Source organism: Lathamus discolor, chromosome 1, assembly GCF_037157495.1.
Source record: "Lathamus discolor isolate bLatDis1 chromosome 1, bLatDis1.hap1, whole genome shotgun sequence".
NCBI lineage: Eukaryota > Metazoa > Chordata > Aves > Psittaciformes > Psittacidae > Lathamus > Lathamus discolor.
Genome location: NC_088884.1, coordinates 54,282,756 through 54,299,554, shown reverse-complemented (window position 1 = coordinate 54,299,554; position 16,799 = coordinate 54,282,756). Strand labels below are relative to the sequence as shown.

At 40.3% G+C, this 16,799-nt stretch overlaps 1 protein-coding gene and 1 long non-coding RNA gene across 8 annotated transcripts; one reads left to right on the top strand and one right to left on the bottom strand.

The window, feature by feature from the left end:
• Window positions 1-64: 64 nt before the first annotated feature.
• On the top strand, window positions 65-16,799 carry LOC136010559 (uncharacterized). Of its 7 annotated transcripts, XR_010610934.1 has the most exons (10): window positions 65-4,372; window positions 5,587-5,876; window positions 6,834-6,924; window positions 8,050-8,238; window positions 10,534-10,648; window positions 11,005-11,093; window positions 12,217-12,275; window positions 12,907-13,024; window positions 15,137-15,208; window positions 15,345-16,799. It is a non-coding gene; the product is annotated as an uncharacterized LOC136010559 (long non-coding RNA). The 7 variants fall into 7 exon arrangements; XR_010610935.1 differs by having other exon boundaries at window positions 5,587-5,788; window positions 15,137-16,799; XR_010610925.1 differs by having other exon boundaries at window positions 15,137-16,799.
• Window positions 8,241-13,146, bottom strand: FGF23 (fibroblast growth factor 23). Its single transcript, XM_065671928.1, has 3 exons — window positions 12,577-13,146; window positions 10,837-10,940; window positions 8,241-10,324 (listed from the first exon to the last, which is right to left on the bottom strand). Exons 1-3 carry the CDS (start codon window positions 12,785-12,787, stop codon window positions 9,887-9,889), a joined length of 753 nt encoding a protein of 250 aa, XP_065528000.1. The 5' UTR covers window positions 12,788-13,146; the 3' UTR covers window positions 8,241-9,886.

Genomic DNA, 16,799 nt, shown 5'->3' with positions numbered 1-16,799 from the left:
AATTTAATTAATAATTAATTAAATCTTTAATTTAATTAATTAATACAAATCTTTAATACTAAAATCTTTGTATTAAATCTTTAATATTACTTTATGAAGCTTCACTCAGGTCATATAACTTCCCTTTTTTTTTTCCTGAAAAACCCCACGCTGGTCTCTTACTGTGAAAAAGAGCCTTTTTTAGGGCTAACAGATCAGCACTATCCCGACTCTAACCTGGAAGAACCACTGACGTAAAATGTTGAGGATTAAATTGCTTGCAACTGTTCAAAATTAACTGTTTAAAGTTTTAATTTTCTCATAATTTTTAAAAATATGCTGTCCAGTGCCCTTTAAACTACTTGGTTTCTCTGCCTTGAAGCAGAGACCTGAATTTTGAGGAGTAAAAAGAGGTTGCTGTTGTTTCCTTGAACAGGTGGGTAGCTCTACTTAACTGCAATCCTACTAAAAAAAACCCAGCAATAGTATTACTTAATCTGACTCTAGTGACTGTACTTTGCTGCTTCTATTCTGACTGTCACTCAGTAGGAAATTCCTCTTGATTCTTACCTGAACACAGAATGGGTTCTGTGTTTGTTGTCTGTGGTTGTTTGTCCAATACTAATATGCTAAAATGTAGAGATTGAAATGGGAACTGTTTGGCCCAGTGGTGAGCTTCCAAGGTGGTCTTTTCCAGAACCTGGAAATGAACCTAAGGTTTTCTACTTCTTTATCCACTAAATAACCATGAAGCCACCTACTGCTGTGTCTGAGAACTAGTCCACTGAGAGGAAAGCAGCTTACCTGGTGTGTAAAAAGTGCATACTGGTAACTGGTGCCAGCAAGGTCTTGCAACCTCTAACACATTACATAAAGCGAAGGACTGGATATCTTTAATTGGGGGTGGTCAGTTCAAATTGGAGTTTTATACTGAACTTCTGCATTGATAGGTATCAGTTTTTTTTCTCCTAAGAAACAATTGACAGGACAAGAGGTAATGGCTTCAAGCTCTTCCAGGAAAGTTTTAGATTGGGTATTAGGAAACATTTCTTCACAAAAAGGGTGCTCAGGCATTGGAACAGGCTGCCCAAGGAATTGATGGAATCACTGTCCCTGGAAGTGTTCACAAAGCATGTAGATGAGGCCCTCGGTGACATGATTTAGTGGTGGCCTCTGCAGTCCTGGGGTAAAGGTTGGGCTTGATGATCTTGAAGGTCTTTTCCAAGCAAGTTGATTCTATGAATTCTATGAAACTGAAAAAATCCTTGGTTTATGAAACTGGAAAAATCCAACCATTATTGACGTTAGGCATGATTACCACCCAGACAGTGAGTTTGTATTTGTGAAATTTAAAAAGGCCTAGTTTCAAGTTGAAAGTACAGAGATAACAGTGGTAGCTTGAGGAACTGCTCAAGACTTGTTTCAGTGTCTATGTCTGTCTTTCACCAAAAAAAAGGATTAATTTTTAATACACTATAGAGAATTAAGTTGTGTTTGCAGGAAGGAAAAATGGGAATGTGGACTTCTGCACAGACTCCTCAAGCTTCTTGTGAATTGTGTCCTCCTAAAGGGCTCCTGAATGCTAAATTGATCACAGCCAAAGAAGGCAGAAAAGTTTTACTGATGACTACTAACGGAGTTAATGGCAAAGGGTGAGCCATTCTTAATTTGCCTGTCCGTGGTAGTGTCCGTTTATTTCAGGAAGGCTACTTACATAGCAGGAGACCATGCTGCTGGACTTTAAATAGCTTGAACTTTTCTGTAATTGTCATGTCCTGAATTTTGTCGGTCATTCCATTAATACTTCTTGGAGCCAGAGTAACCAAGTTGAAAATGTGCATCCTTCATCAGCTAGAAAATGAGTGGGCACCTGATCCTCCCGTAAGTCAGTAACTTTTGTCAAATATTTCAAAACACCCTAGTGATTTATGTGCTTCCCTGAGTTTAAGAGGCTTCTTTTGTTTTCTTGCCTACCCTCAAGTAGGTTAATTAACACTTTGTTCTTGCTGATGAGGTGAGTATCCATGGGGAACATCTACTTACTTGTTAAATGCTTTGCCACTTGGGTGTTATTCTTCCCATATGGATCTTCGACTTTTCCTCTGTAGTATGATTTATCTTCTTTAATGTATGTGTAAGTGGTTAAAATTCAGACCCATCCTGAGAAACCTTGTCTTTATGGTCATTATTACTGTTAACAAATTCTTTTATCTTGGGTTAACTCTTCCATAGGGCATGCAGATGGTACAATAGTGACCTTGAAAAATACCAAAGGGTGAAACTGTTGCAGTTTTCTAAACAGCTCCTATGTTAATGAAATAACATTTTTCAGTTAAAAACTTAAGAGCTAGAATGTCCTAATCAACACTTTATAAAACACACTAAATTGGTGCAAAAACATGGGCCAGTGGCTGGAGGAGTATAAGCAGTCAAGTGTGTTCTGCAGTTGCTGTGTTGCAGTCTTCCTGTATGTATCTGCACTTGACATTGTTGGAGACATGATGCTGGCCTAGGTGATCTTACAGCCTCCCCTAATACAGTTATGTGTTTTATTTCACCTTCATCATATCAGATGTAAGCTTCTCTATGCATTAAAAAGTAAATCAGTAATTTTGGAAGCTTCTGAAGTTAATTGCAAAGCCTTTTTTTCTTTAGGTTTGTGTACAGCACTGGTCTTTTAAAGTCTTTAAATCAACACTGAGATGAAATCTATCTTCTTGCTATTTTAATAAAGTGGCTCTTGCACATTTGTACAGTAATTCCATACAGTTTATTGGGATCATGGGAAAGGAGAGCTGCAATTATAGATGGTTCTGTTAGGAATAGTAACAGAACATAAATATTTGAGGGATTACTCAGTAGTGGGCAATGAATGTTTTGTCCTTGTGAAATGCCAGTCTCTAATTAGCAGCAGGAGACAAGGCTTTAACTACAGGGTGGATTTTCAGCAGTAGCTGCCAAGATGCAAGAGAGGCTGTGGAAGCAAATCAAGCTGTTAAATACATTACCAGGATGATAAGAATTTCAAGTGATAAGAAAAAGGTACATTCCTTTTGAATACTTTGTAGGAAAATAGTGCTGAAATAAATGTTAGAAACATCTCTGCTTGTCCACATAATGGCCTATAGTCAGATGTGGCGTAACCAATTGCCAGTCTTTTAAACTGATCAAGGTTAAAATAAAAGCTGTCTTGACAGGTCTTTTCAGGTGGAATAGGAGAAGAAAAGGTGACTGTGAAGAACACCAAGAGCAAGAGGAAACTCAGTCCCCTCCTTTCTGAGCTAATCTTTTCTTTTGCTGAAGAGTCCAGTGGTATTCTGCTCCCAAAAAAGTGATGCTTCCAAAGGCAGGGAAGTTGTGACCTCCTTTGATAAAGTCATCATTCATGTTTAAGGAGTGCTTTTCCATTCTGGGCTTGGTTTGGAAAAGGTGACAGGACAGACAAGTCAGAATTCAAAGTTCCCTGCATGGTAGCACACTTATTCCTCAGTTTTGGCTCCACGACCACCATCTCCTGGCAAGTCTGCTAAATGTCTAGCAGTCATCAGGCATGCCTTCTGGCAGAGTGCTCTGGTAATATCACAATTTCCTTCCCCTAAACTATCAGCTCTTTTTCAAGATACTTGCTCTGTTCCCACAGTTCTCTCATGGGTTTCTGTTTTCCAGACATAGCCCTGTCTTTGCAATAGGAAGAGGTTTAGTTTGGGGTTTTTTACATACAGAATTTAGATCAGATGTATTCTCTATCCAAGCTTTTGGTATTTCATGACACTGCCTCAGATCCACAGCCCACATGCCTGGACCTAAAATATGTCAGATTTTCCCCAGATGTGTCTCTCTTTTGAGGGCTTTGGCTGTGAGCCTGAGGTTTTCAGATATGTAGTAATCCCAGGCAAATGGCAGCTGCATGAGCACAGACCAACTGCACAGTATCAGAGCTGTTTCCCTGACACCCACAGCTATGGCAAACCCACTGTGCGGATGATCTGGTTGTGTGTGGTAAATCCAACCTGCTGTTTGGGCAGGTCTCCTGTGCTGAGATGGCTCTCATGTCACTTGTAATCGTCCCTGGGTTTTTCTGGCAGGCGGGGAGCCCTGGATGGGTCTACGAATGTCCTACCTGAACACCAGAAGATGGCAGTGGGGCCCCTGAGAACACAATCAGAGAACAATAGCAGAGGTCCCTGAGAATATGAGCATAGGAGGGTACCAGGGTAAAAACACAAACTGGGACTAGGCAATTACTGGGCACTAAAGGAGTGCACTTGAGGTCCAGGCAGAACCAGTTCTGGAGCCTAACTGGATGTGATCTTTTCTCTCCCTCTTAATGCCCAGTTGGTTGATCAAGCCATAGGTGAAGTGAAGCAGTGGTGATGCACTAGACTTGACTGTGGTAAGTCATGAGCATATTTTTGGTAGAGCTAGCTATTGAAAAGTGAATTAAAAAAAATTTTATTTCAGAAGGGAGGAAATCACAAAATTAGTTTTGTAAGGTCAGCTGTACTGAAGAGTCACAAAATTAACAAGGTCAACTATACTTAAGAACCTTAAATGGACTTAATATGGAAGAAAGGGGGAAAGCTTTGCTTGTTTAAAGAGATATAAAAATTACCTAGTTATATCACAAACAGGCAAAAATGGCAGGGAGGGTCTCTAGGCCTGATTAGATCAAGAGTAATTTCCGAATGAGTTACTGGTTCTGGGAAAGAAACTATAAGGAGTAGAAAGAAGCTACATATGAAATTACGAGAATTTGCAAAATCAAGTAGCAAAACTGTCTTGAGATATGTGTGTGTCAAAATAGAAAACAACAAAAGGAGTATCAGAAATGTTGCAGTGTGTAGATGGAATAGAGATTGAATAGTCTTAAATTATATCCCCAAAATGAATTACTTCTTTTACAGCAGTATTGAACACAAGGGTGAAAGAAGATGGATGATGGGAATGAGGAAAGGCAAAATACCACATTTAAAGCCAAGAATTAAAGAATTTAATATGCTCCTGTCAGGGGAAATGACTAATCTTTATCCCAGAATTCTGAAAGCACATCTAAAATTACACATCCCTAAGCAAGTGTTTTAAATAGATCTGTCAAGTTGGGTGTGGAACTATGTGACTAGATAATAGGAAATAAAATATTTTTTATTTGAGAACAGAGGACAGAGTAATCTTACAGAACTGTTAGTTTCACCTTAGTAACATTCCAGGCATTAGAACAAATGCTGAAGGAGAATGTAATTACAGACAAGAGATGTAAATGAAACCTTGACTATAATTAAATGAATTTTTGCCATAAGTAGTTCACACTAGACTAAACTGATAGTCCTTTAATGGAAGAACTGATGTTTAGCAAGGGGAAAATGATGGAAAATGATCTAGGTGAATTTTAATTGAACACTTGACAACATGCCACGATGGAAACCATCAGGTCAACTGGAAAAGATTAATGTTACTAGAAAAAAAAAAAGGGTGAAGTAGGTATGCAAGCAATTTATGGGCATATGAGTAAGTAGTAATGTCCAAGGTCAAGCACTGAGCTGGAGCAAAGTTGCTACTTAAGTTCCTCATGGGGCATTTTTTTTTTTATGACTTTGAATAAAAATATAGGAATGTGGAAATATTAGTGAGGAATCATCATGAACAACTAAGTCAGAATATCATACAGAGGAGGAAATGATGAACTGGAGGTGTGAAATTAAAGACATGGCATGAAACCACCCACCACAGCACTTTGGTACCAGTGAGAAGACTATCCTCTACAAACTGGAAGATACTTGCTGAAAACAACGAACGAGGAGAAAAACCTGGGGTAATACTAACCTCTGACTTACAGTGGAGAGTTGGTGGTGTTGCATTTAGAAAGGCAAGCCTAATCCTGAAAGGTGTCTTTCGTCAAGGTAAGGAAACATTGTACAATCATTGCCATTCTGCAGGCACTGATGAGATCTCACCTGTAATTCTTGCCGCTTTCAAGGAGGAGCTGGGAAATGTAGTTCTATCTTGAAAATGGGAAACAACGACCTGGGTTAAATAAATCAAAACCCCTGAGTTATTCAGATAAAACACTAACAGCATTTTGTAAAAGACTTCCTGTTACCAGGAGATCCAGGAGTTGGTGCTTAATGCATGGTTAGTTTGGGGGGAACAAGTAGGCAATATCCCACTTGGGAAGTTGCTGGTTTTAAACTGTGACTTCCTAAGTGTGTTGCTTACCCTGAAAGCTTACAGACAGGAGTGAAGTTCACTCTTGAGCACATGAATCTCATTTAGGGTTGAAGAAGGGGAGACCTACTTTACAGAAGGACTTTGGAATCAGTAAAACACCCAAGAAATCATAGAAGTGGAAGTTAAATTTAGCTAATTTGCCAATCTTACTACTTCTTGAGTCTTAAAATCAGTCCTTCTGCCTTCTGAAAACATCTAGGCTGCATCTAGGATTGTGCCTTAGCCTCAGCAAATAGACTCCTGGCTTATGTACCTGATGTTGCTTGAATACAGCGAAGAATTGTTGGGGATGAGGATTTGCTCAGAGTACTGGAATGGGTTTGTGGTCTAATTCAAGCTGCTGTCCACAGTATGCTTCAGCAAAACCACATAGCCCTCAATGAAGTTAATAAGCAAAATACTAAATTTCTGTTAGATATTATCCAGATCAACCACTTAACAGAACACAAAGTAGACTGGGATGTGTGGTAGGTTAATGAAGATTTACAGAATTAGTGGAATAAAGGTTAAAGGGAAGTGCAAGGATGCTCTAAGATGTGTGAATCGTCATGCTCCAGGCTCTAAAACAGTGTGACAAGGCTTGGAAAAAAACAGGTGCTATGTTATCTTTATTGGAACTATCCTTTCAGATGGCTGGTTCTGGTCACTGTCAGAAACAGAAGCCTGAACCAGGCGTGGCCCTTCATGTCCTGTCTTCCTCTGTTAGAACAACTACTCCAGGTAAAAAAAATGAAGGGGTCTCTTATTTTTTTGAGTAGCCAAATATATCTCATAATCATCTCTAGGTAGCGTTTGACACCTGTATCTGACTGGCACCCTACTCTTTTTTCATGCTTCTTTCACAAGCAAACATAACTCAAACATAAAACTTCATTTGTCCTTATGAAAAACACAGGGGCTTGGCTGAAAAGGGTGCAGAAATGTTGTTTGTCTTTCTGCTCCAGCATAAATCCTCTGTATGAAACTCTTTCTTTCCTAGCCATGGACTTTCTTTGAATGTCTGTGATTTTCTAAAAAAACACAGAATCAGATAATAATGTAAAAAGAGGGTGAATCAGTGTTAAATCAAGCTGAGGGTTGAAGACAACTTTAGGGGAAGACAAGAGGGTGGGTGATGAAAATATCCTAGCAATGGCCTGCACAGCAGGCAGGAGAGCAGAAACAGTGGTTGCATGAGCCCATGTTATTGCTGTTATGTTGTTATGTTGTTCTGTACTTTAGGCACCACTACTGTCTGGGACTGTTCTCAAACAGGATTACAGGATTATTACTGAAGAGCACTTTGTAAAATTGTACAGTCTGCAGTGAGATAAAATCTAGCAATAGAAAAAAAATAGCTGGGAGGTCTTTAAAAGGCCAGCTCAGTCTCCTCTGCCTCTTGTCCTTGCACCTTCAGCAGCTCTGGAAGGAAAGAGCACAGTCTCGGAAGGGAAGATAGGAGGTTATATCAAGGCATTAAGCTGTGTAATTCCAAAACCCCACCCTGGCAAAAGAAGCAGGGGTGAAACACTGATGGGTAATGTCTACCTGGCACTTTGTACTCAGTCATGAGAAATGCACTTTTTGTGCTTGTTTTGCTGCGAAACAGAGCCTCAGCATAGCCCTAGGAATGGAGTTACAATGGTTTGTATGAGCAGCAATAAGTGAGCTGTAATGGTAATTTACCAAGTATCTTTTATCCTAAGATCTTGAAGCCAGGATGACAAATATTTCCTAGTGGACTTAGCTGCTACATCAGTGGTTTCCCACTGCTTCTGGGTTGCAGAAGTTGTTTCCCAGTAGAGATGACAATCCCTTCATGGTCAGTCTAGACCTACTAACACTTTTTCTCATCACCTTTCACAGATCTTTCATAGTTGTGGTGAATGAAACATCCCAGAAGATGCATCCTATGATGCTGAAAAAGACAGGGGATAGCGAGACAAAAAATCTCAGACAGTGCTAATACCATTTGTTCACTCGAGTCCTTCTGGAATGGGGAGCTTAAACAGAAGTTGCAGAATCCGTCATTTGGAAAGAAGGAAAAGTTTATTGGTACGTTTATAAAAGGAAATAATCTCTATAATACATTGTTATAAATATTTATAAATATTTTGTGGGAATTAAGGCCCACTTAAATAAATAAATAAATATTGCAATATAAATAAGTAAGGCTTATAGCTGGTGATTGCCAGCATCTCCTTTGAAGAATCGATTCTTTCAACATTTCTATGCAGTTCTCTATAGTTACAAATATGTTTTTTGATGCATAATCCACTGCGAATTCACTCTTAGCTTAAGGGCTAAATCCCCTGACTGCTCATGCGATGAGCAACCCTTCTTCCTTTGTTCTAATGTACAGAATATATGGAGAATATATAGACTATTATAGACTTGGTACAGAGATTTAACCCCACCAACATTTCTCATCAAAGTCTGATATAGATCAAGAAAGAACTTTTCACAATTCAAATTGCTGTAGGTCTGTTGACTTGGATCCTGGAGAGCTCTGTGGGCTTACTTATGGCAATTTAAGCAAAATGAAAACTTTGCTTGTGTAATTGCAGTCCAGAGTTCTCAAGGAGCAAAAGCCAAGAAGAATGGTATAGGAATCAGGTTGAATTAATAAACTAGAATATATAAATGAAATCATACCTCTCCACTGTATAGACAGCAAGGTAAAAAGTCTTGCTTTAATTTGAATAAGCAAGAAAGTATGCAGCTACCTGCCTGCCCTGAAATTCTCCTAAATTCATTAGAATCACTCCTTTTCTTTTGAGACCAATCAGAACTATGATTAGTTCAGAGGATAGAAAACATCAAAATACGAGTCAGAATCCTTGGTCTAATCCTCATCACTTGACTTGTCCTGTGCCCCTAAGAACTTACATCAGTTAGGTTTAGTAGTGATCCTGGAACTTCTCTCTGGCTTGGAAATATGCAAAACTAATGTTTCTATGTTATGTTTCCATGTTGTGATGGTAGAACTCAGTCAATATAGAAGTATGATAGAGAAGCACTAGAAAGACAGTAAGACTTTCTTCTTTTTTTTCTCAGACCTCAGCTTGGATTCAGTAAGTGTCAGAAATTACTCTTTCTACACAAGACCATTAGATCCTGTCCTGTTTTCCTGTCAGTTATTCCAGTTTTCCATGTGTGCTGCTCCTACGACAGCAGAGTTGTCACTTTTTTACTCATATGGGCATAAAAAGAGACTGAAGAGCCAACTTAGCAGCGAAAAACATAAATAGTAATTTTTATATAATAATATAACAGTTTCTCTGCTGTGCTTGCACAGCCAGGGATGGTGCTAGTAAGGGATTCCCTGTCTTAACTGGTGTCTCAGATGCTCCAGGTCTCTTCCCAGTTACATCAGAAACATAATACTGGTTTCTTGTTTCATTCAGGTGGATTAGCGTTTTTGCTGATGCATGCTTAGGGTGGTGATTCAGACCCTAAAATGTGTGGTTTGTATTCTTATTTTAAAAAATTTATCTTCTTTCCAGTAAAGCACATCCCCATCTGGAAAATGACCACCTTGTGTTTTTCCATAAACTGTCATCTATAGGTACAAAATTGGAAATTAAGGATTTCTTCCCAGGATTTCCAGTAGCCATTTCAACATTCAAACTGAATATGCCAGACAGTTCCTTTTGCTATTATATTCGCCCGTGTCTTCAATTCACAAGCAGTGGTACCACAATTATTTTGTAATATAGAAGCGTGGACTTGCGTGCCTCCTGGCATCCATCATAGCGTGAGGGTCATCTGGGTTGACCACGTCATTCTGGTTGATTCTCATGGGTTCTCTGGGCACGTGGGAAAAGTCCGTTTGCTGCTGCAGCTGAGATCCAAACAGAGAGATCTTTCTCTGTGGGACCAGGATCTGATGAGGATCCATTGGGTCGATATCTGCACTTCTAGTGTTTCTGTGGGGTTCAGGTGTGTTGAATCGAAACAGAGGGATTTCATTTCTCCTGGATAAAAACTGGGAGTATGGTGGTGGATTCACACCAGGGAGGAAAGCTTGTTTAACTCTGCCTAAGCTAACCAGGAAGTTGTGTTTGGGAGATTGGTACACATCGTATCCATTTTCCAGCGTCTTGTGGTTGAACACACAGTCTTCTTGACTGAAGTAATGCTTAGGGGAAAAAGAAAGAAAGACACCTGTAAGCAGAGGGATTGGTGAATGCCAGGTTCCAACTAAAGATGGAAAAAAGGGTGAGATCTGGCAGCAAATGTTTTTCTGATCTGCCAGCCCTGTAATTCAGGCTTAGTCAGATGTAGATCTGAGATGCTTGCCCATGCTTTCAGCAAAGCTATTATAACGATAACACTGTTTTCTTTCAGAGAATTGTTCGAGCACTGAGCTACTCCCAACCCATGGCTCTATGCTACAGCAGGAAATCAGATTGGTCCATCACTGAATCTCGTTCTGCCCTCATTTACACAAGCAGGAACTCAAGTGATTTTTGTCAGCTCTACAATACAATACAGTCAAAGAACAGGGGAAAGTTTAACCTAAGTGGCAGGTTCTCAGCTCACTTAAATCTGTATCCTCCTACTGTGGTTGTACAGACTTGTACAAGCTGAGGAAGTAGGCACCATGGTTGCAGACTGCCTTTCAGGTTTGTCTTAGTAAAAGTCACTCACCGAACCAAAAATGTTTCCTCTCATGTCCATACACAGGTAGCGTCCACTCTTCACGCCTGTGATTATCACTGAGCCAGCACCCTCGGACTTGATCATTAGGGCACCTGTTTATTAAAACAAAGATGTTGAGCCCATCACCCAGTCTGACATTGCACCATTGCTTTGCAGATCCACAGATGCTTTGGCTGGAAGTGTCCTCTGCGGGTCTGAATGAACCTCCCCATGAGACCTGGGACTACCTGCCCACCCGAGATCAGGTTAGCTATTGGCTTTGTCTGTCTGAATTTTGGAATGCTCCCAGGATGGAGACACCACCACCCCACTGGGTGCCCTGTTCCAGTGCTGCACTAACTCCCAAAGACAACTTTTAATTTCCCTTAGCATCCTCTCTGAAATCCCAAACCACAGTATGGGGACATTGCCTTTAGTTCTGTTATTGGCCACTACCTAGGGGAGTTTGTCTCTCTCACCTTTGTGACTGCCCTGTGTTATTAGGTCATCCTTAGCCTCCTTTTTGCTATACTAAACAAGCCCATCTCCCCCAGCCTTTCCTGATAGATCTTGCTCAAGGCCCCTGACCATCCTGAAAACCCTCCACCACAGCAGCTCCAGTTTCTTCACATCCACCTTGAACTGGGGCTGCTGTAGAGCTCCAAGAGCAGTTTCACTGGTGCTGAGTAACATGGGAATAACCTTCCTTGATCTGATGACCACAGTAGATGGTTTGCCTTCCTCTTCAATGCAAGTGTTTGACTCAGTGCCTGCTGTAACCCTCAGGTCCTGTCCAGAAGGGCTGTACACATCCAGCCTGTGCAGCTGCAGGGTGTTGTTGCAGCCCTTGTGCAGAACTTTTTGGTTCTCATTTATCTCAGTGGTACTGTGGTGACCAGCAGAGATTCAGTGACCCTCCCTTTTATGACCCCTTTTGTTGTCTGATTTTTTACCCTTCTTGCTCCACCCTTCCCGATACTGGTGTGTTTGCTTCATGGCAGATATGGGAAAAACATGTTTTCCTGTCTATTCTCTAAAACATCACTCTTGTTCTTGACCCATAAACCTAAAATGAGTTTTATAACACCTTTAAAGATGCAGGAAGAATAACAGCAAGACAGTGCAAGCTTTCTTGCCAGTGTTCATTACTTTCATTAGTAATTCCTAAAAATAATTACTTTCATTAGTAATTCCTAAAAAAAACACAAAACAAAAAAAATAGCAGAACATGACCCTTTTTTCTCCTTGATTATATGATAACTTGGAAAACACCCTTTGCTCCTTATAGACTTCTGTAAAAACATCATTACATATGCTTATGTTTTTAATTGAGTTTATGAAGAAGACTCTATGCAGCAATAATACTGAACATGACTTTATGATTCCTAGCTACCTGTGATTTGAGTGCTGCTAAAAGAGAAGTACTTTTGAAATGCTGTGAAAGAACTGTAAGTCTCAAAAAACACCCTAATTTTTCTATCACCCATAGTGTTTGGGCCAGGTATTCTGCAAAGGGAGAAAAATACCTGTTTTAATTAATAAAAAAAATTAATGAAAATTAATTATGATAAGGCAATTTAAGAACCTTTTAGTTACAAGAGGGAATATATTTTTCCCTCCCATAGGTATACTCCTCTGTCTGCCTGCCTAACAAGAGAAAGGGATTTTCTATAGGTAGTGAAGTAGCAAAAGCCTTGTTCTCCCTCCCCTACTTCCCTGAAGACTGAGGTTCCATAGTAAGCTACTTACTGTAAATGGTTTGGTGAGGAACACCATCAACATAGCCATCAGCGTTGATTTGGAGATGGAAGCTGCTCCTCTCTGTATCTGTGTAGAGGTGCATCAGGCGATCTCCATTCCCCCAGTTGGGATTCAGCAGCGGAGAGGAGTTGGGAAAGGCGAGGGTAGCCTTCAGGCTACAGAGTACCAGCAGCAGGTAGTAGGCACTGCTCTGTGGCATGGCTCACCCTTCCTTGCGGTCAGTATCTGCAACTTGATGCGAATCTGTGCTTCTTGCTTGCTCCTGGTCACCTGTGTTTGGAGAGCGAATCCTCAGATAAGTTCCCTTCTTTTCTGCAGAGTCTTATAAAGGGCAACAAAGTGACATCACACAGGAAAAACTTCTCCACATCCTTGATTTTTGTCAAAGCAACATTTTAAGTGGCCCGAAACCTCAAGGGAAGGATCTCTGGCTAAGGTGCGGGGGGGAAGAAATGTAAGGTTTCTAAAGACAGCTCACAAAAGCTAATCATATGTTCAAATGTTATCGACAACCCTGTGACATCTGAAAGCTTCCCACGCCCCTACTGTTAGGTCCAGGAAGAGCAATCCACTGCAGTTTACTTTTACTGAAGGGAATGACCCTCCAGACCTGAACAATCTCTTTTTTTTCAGGCGTGTTTATTTAGATTGCCACCTGCCCTCTCGGTTTCCACACTGGATCTGATTTACTGGAAACAGCAAATACTGATACAATATTTTGCAAATGTATCAAAAGCTGATATTAGTTTGCTCTGGGCCTGATTCCTCCTTCATTATGGTACAAGTTTAGCAGTAATCCTGTGGTGCTGATATTTGTGTCACTCCATTTAAGCAAAGGAAACTTGACATGAGCATGACTCACTTCGAATAAGTTGTCCCTTTTATTTCTCCTGATTAATTTTGAGTCACTTAAATAATTTAAAGCTGGCCAAACAGCTGAAAATTACCTGTAAAACATTTAAAACTGCATGCTTGTTCCTGCATTGCACATCTGGCTGGCAGTCTTTCATGGAGTCATAGGGGTTAGTGTGACCAGTAGATCTAAGATCTGAATCAAACCTGAATCACTCATACTGGCACATTTTTAGTACTTCAGGTACAGCAAGCAACCTTGGAAGGACTACAAAGGGAAAAGTAGTAAGTGGACAGTGATGTTAAAAAGTGTTCCAGGACACAATACCTGCTTTCCAGTTGTCCTGCCAGTGTTCTGCATCTTTGCAACCAAATTTTCTGATCTAGAAAACAAATACTTCCCTTTATTGAATGAAAATGCTGTACTAATGCAACACTGTGTAAAGGGTAATAGGAAGAACAGGTTGTAAAACGAGACTGTATTAAGTTTTATCTCAAAAATTAATACAAAACTGAAAAGAGTACTGAATAATAACATTTTTTTTTTTAAGGAAAAATGAGGATTTTAATTGTAGCAGTCTTAGGTTCAGTTACAATCTCTTGTTGGACAGAGTACGAAGAATTCTTAGTTTCGTTAACAAGCTGTGGAGCAATGCCGCCAGCACCAAACATGGATTGATGGATTGATACAAGTGAAACCAACTGAAGAAGCTGATTTGATTTGCTTTTATTGCTTAAAATTAGCAAAACACTGCCAAATTATTCTGTCATACCTGTGTAAATTCAGAGACTTGCATCAGGGTATATACATTGTGTAAATGACAGCACTGTTTAGCCAAAGTGTATAAGAATCGTATCTTTCACTAAGTAAAGTGACAAAGCTGTCTTCACTGAAAGGCAAGCTAGGCTACAGACGTTTTACTGGCTATAACGTCTGACATGCTTCCATTTAAAGGATACCTTGGAAAGAAAGTAGGGTTTTTTTTTTTCTTTTTAAAGTGATGTGTCTATTTACTGTTGAAATTATCCACCAATATTTCTCACTCTGGTATTAAAACAAATGTTTGGGGGGTTTGGTTGGTTTATTGTTTGGTTATTTTGTTTTTCTTTTGCTCCCTTCCACTAGAGTACCGTGGAAATGTGCATATGTATACCTCAGAAGCTGTTGCAAAAGTTTCTGTGAGAGGCACTCATGTGAGAGGCACTCATGTCCTTCTGCGAGAGGGTAGTGTGTCCTTTTGGGGTTTTTTGTGAGTCTCTTGTTAACGCAGTTTTTCTGCTTTGGTATTTCGTATTCATCGTGAAGTTTTTTCTGTGCTTGCCATTGTTCACTGAGCTGATCTCTCTCCACTGTCATAGCTGCAGAGAAACAGATCTCAGATGTTAGAAAAATGTATTGAAACCCCATTTTAGCACATGCCAGATGTGAGCAGCTGTTTCAGTGTTTTATGTGTCAAAGAAGCAAAGACTGCTTTCACATGCTTAAGTTGTTTGACATATTCAAAATTTTCCTATAGGGTCAGTTTAACTCCAGACTCCTCAGACTTCTGTTTAAGCTGCTGGGCTAAAGTGAATGTATTTAAGTCTCTGTGAAGGTCATAAGGCAAATTTTGCCTTTTCATAAGGCTTTGTTTTAAATGTATGAATGGCCACTGCACGTCGTTCTTTTTAATAGTCCATTTCTTTTTTATTCCAGGCTGCTCCATTTGTTCTTTCTGTTGGTATGCCACTTACCTTCTCCTACCCATTCTGTTACTGAAGTAACCAGGTGTGTGAAAGCTTGTTGACTTCTTCAGCTGTGTCTGTTAGTGATAACAGCCTTTCTTCTCATGTATTATTATGCAGTTACATCAGCAATAATATTTCTGCACCTTTACCACATATGTTGGTATTGCTTTTTTTAGATTTCTATATTGTTCTGAGAGGTTTGATGAATCAAGGCAGCTTTTCTCAGTTCTCAGTAAGTAAACAGCTGCAGTCTTACAGATAACACTCGATTTAGAAGAAAGAAAGAAAACCAGAACTGAATTTGAAGAGCAAAAACATTTCAGCAAACTCAGAACTGCTGTTCATCTTTAACTGCTGACTTAGTCCAAATGGATATTCAGGTAGTGCTCAGTTTTGTTCAAATAGGAAAACAGCTTAGTTGCTTCCATGAGGAGCCTACACTTTTAAGCAGATAGGAGGGAAAGTGGGTGCTGTGAAAACAGCCATGTGAGTACATGTGTATCATGAGACATTCTGATGGGAAAGAGTAGGTCTGACCTATGCTTTAGGACTGAACACGGATGATCCTATGGTCAAGATGGCTACATTGTCCACATCCCATCTCAGTGATGTTATACAACCAGTGTCGAGTGCCACAGTGGCACAGGGCTTTCCTTGGAAGCATCCTGCAGCTGGAGACAGCGTGGAGTTACCACCCATGGGGGATGTCAAGAACCACTGAGTTAAAGCGAGGAAATTTTCACTTCGGAGCAAGGTTGAAAGGAAAAGATGGAAGAGAAGCTCACAGGCTGAAATTTGAAGAAACTATTGATGTTCTGCCCTTTAGTAGGTCTCATTCCCCTCCCTCTCTCTGCCATGCCTTCATCCCAGGCCTGTTCCTGCTGCCTCCGTGCTCCTTGCTTCAGGGACAGCACAGGGCTGGTTCAGGCGGTTAGTCTGGGTGCTAGACTGGGCTGGGTGCCTCAGCTGTAATGCCTCTGATATTTGTGCCTCATTGGTAGGAGTGCTAGCCCAGGACACACAGCAAATGGGGCCCAGACCACTGAACATCTGTAAATGAACATAAACACCTTTCATGCTGAATGAAGCAAATATTCAGTGGAAAGATTTGTAATTTATTTAAATATTGTCATTTAACTGCAAATTATACCCAGAGCTGTACACAGAAGGGACTGAGTGAGGGTCATGGAGGCAGCCTGGAATCTGACTTTCCCTCATTTTGACTGCTCTAAGTTTCAGCATGAAGTCATTTTTGGATCAAAACTATAGTTTCAAATCCGTAAAACGCTGATCTCACTAACTGTATGTCATCCCTTGTCCCACTGCTAGCAAAGTAACTCCTTTCTTTTATTGCTTATCGCTGCAATCAACTGCAGAGGCCTTACAAGGGAAAGGCAAGTTTTTTACAACAAATTCAAGTCACTAGAAGTGATTTGCTCTCAGTCACTTTTTACAGACCCCTTGAAAATGGTTTATGCACCATCCAGAAATTTCAGGCTAAAAAAGGGAGTTTCCTGCTCAGTACAATGGGGTTGCCTTCCCTATTACTGCCTGCGAGTGAAAATGCACGTTCCCTCTCAGTGCTGGACAAGCTTTCATCATGTAGGAGCACCTGTAGTACTGTTGCTTAA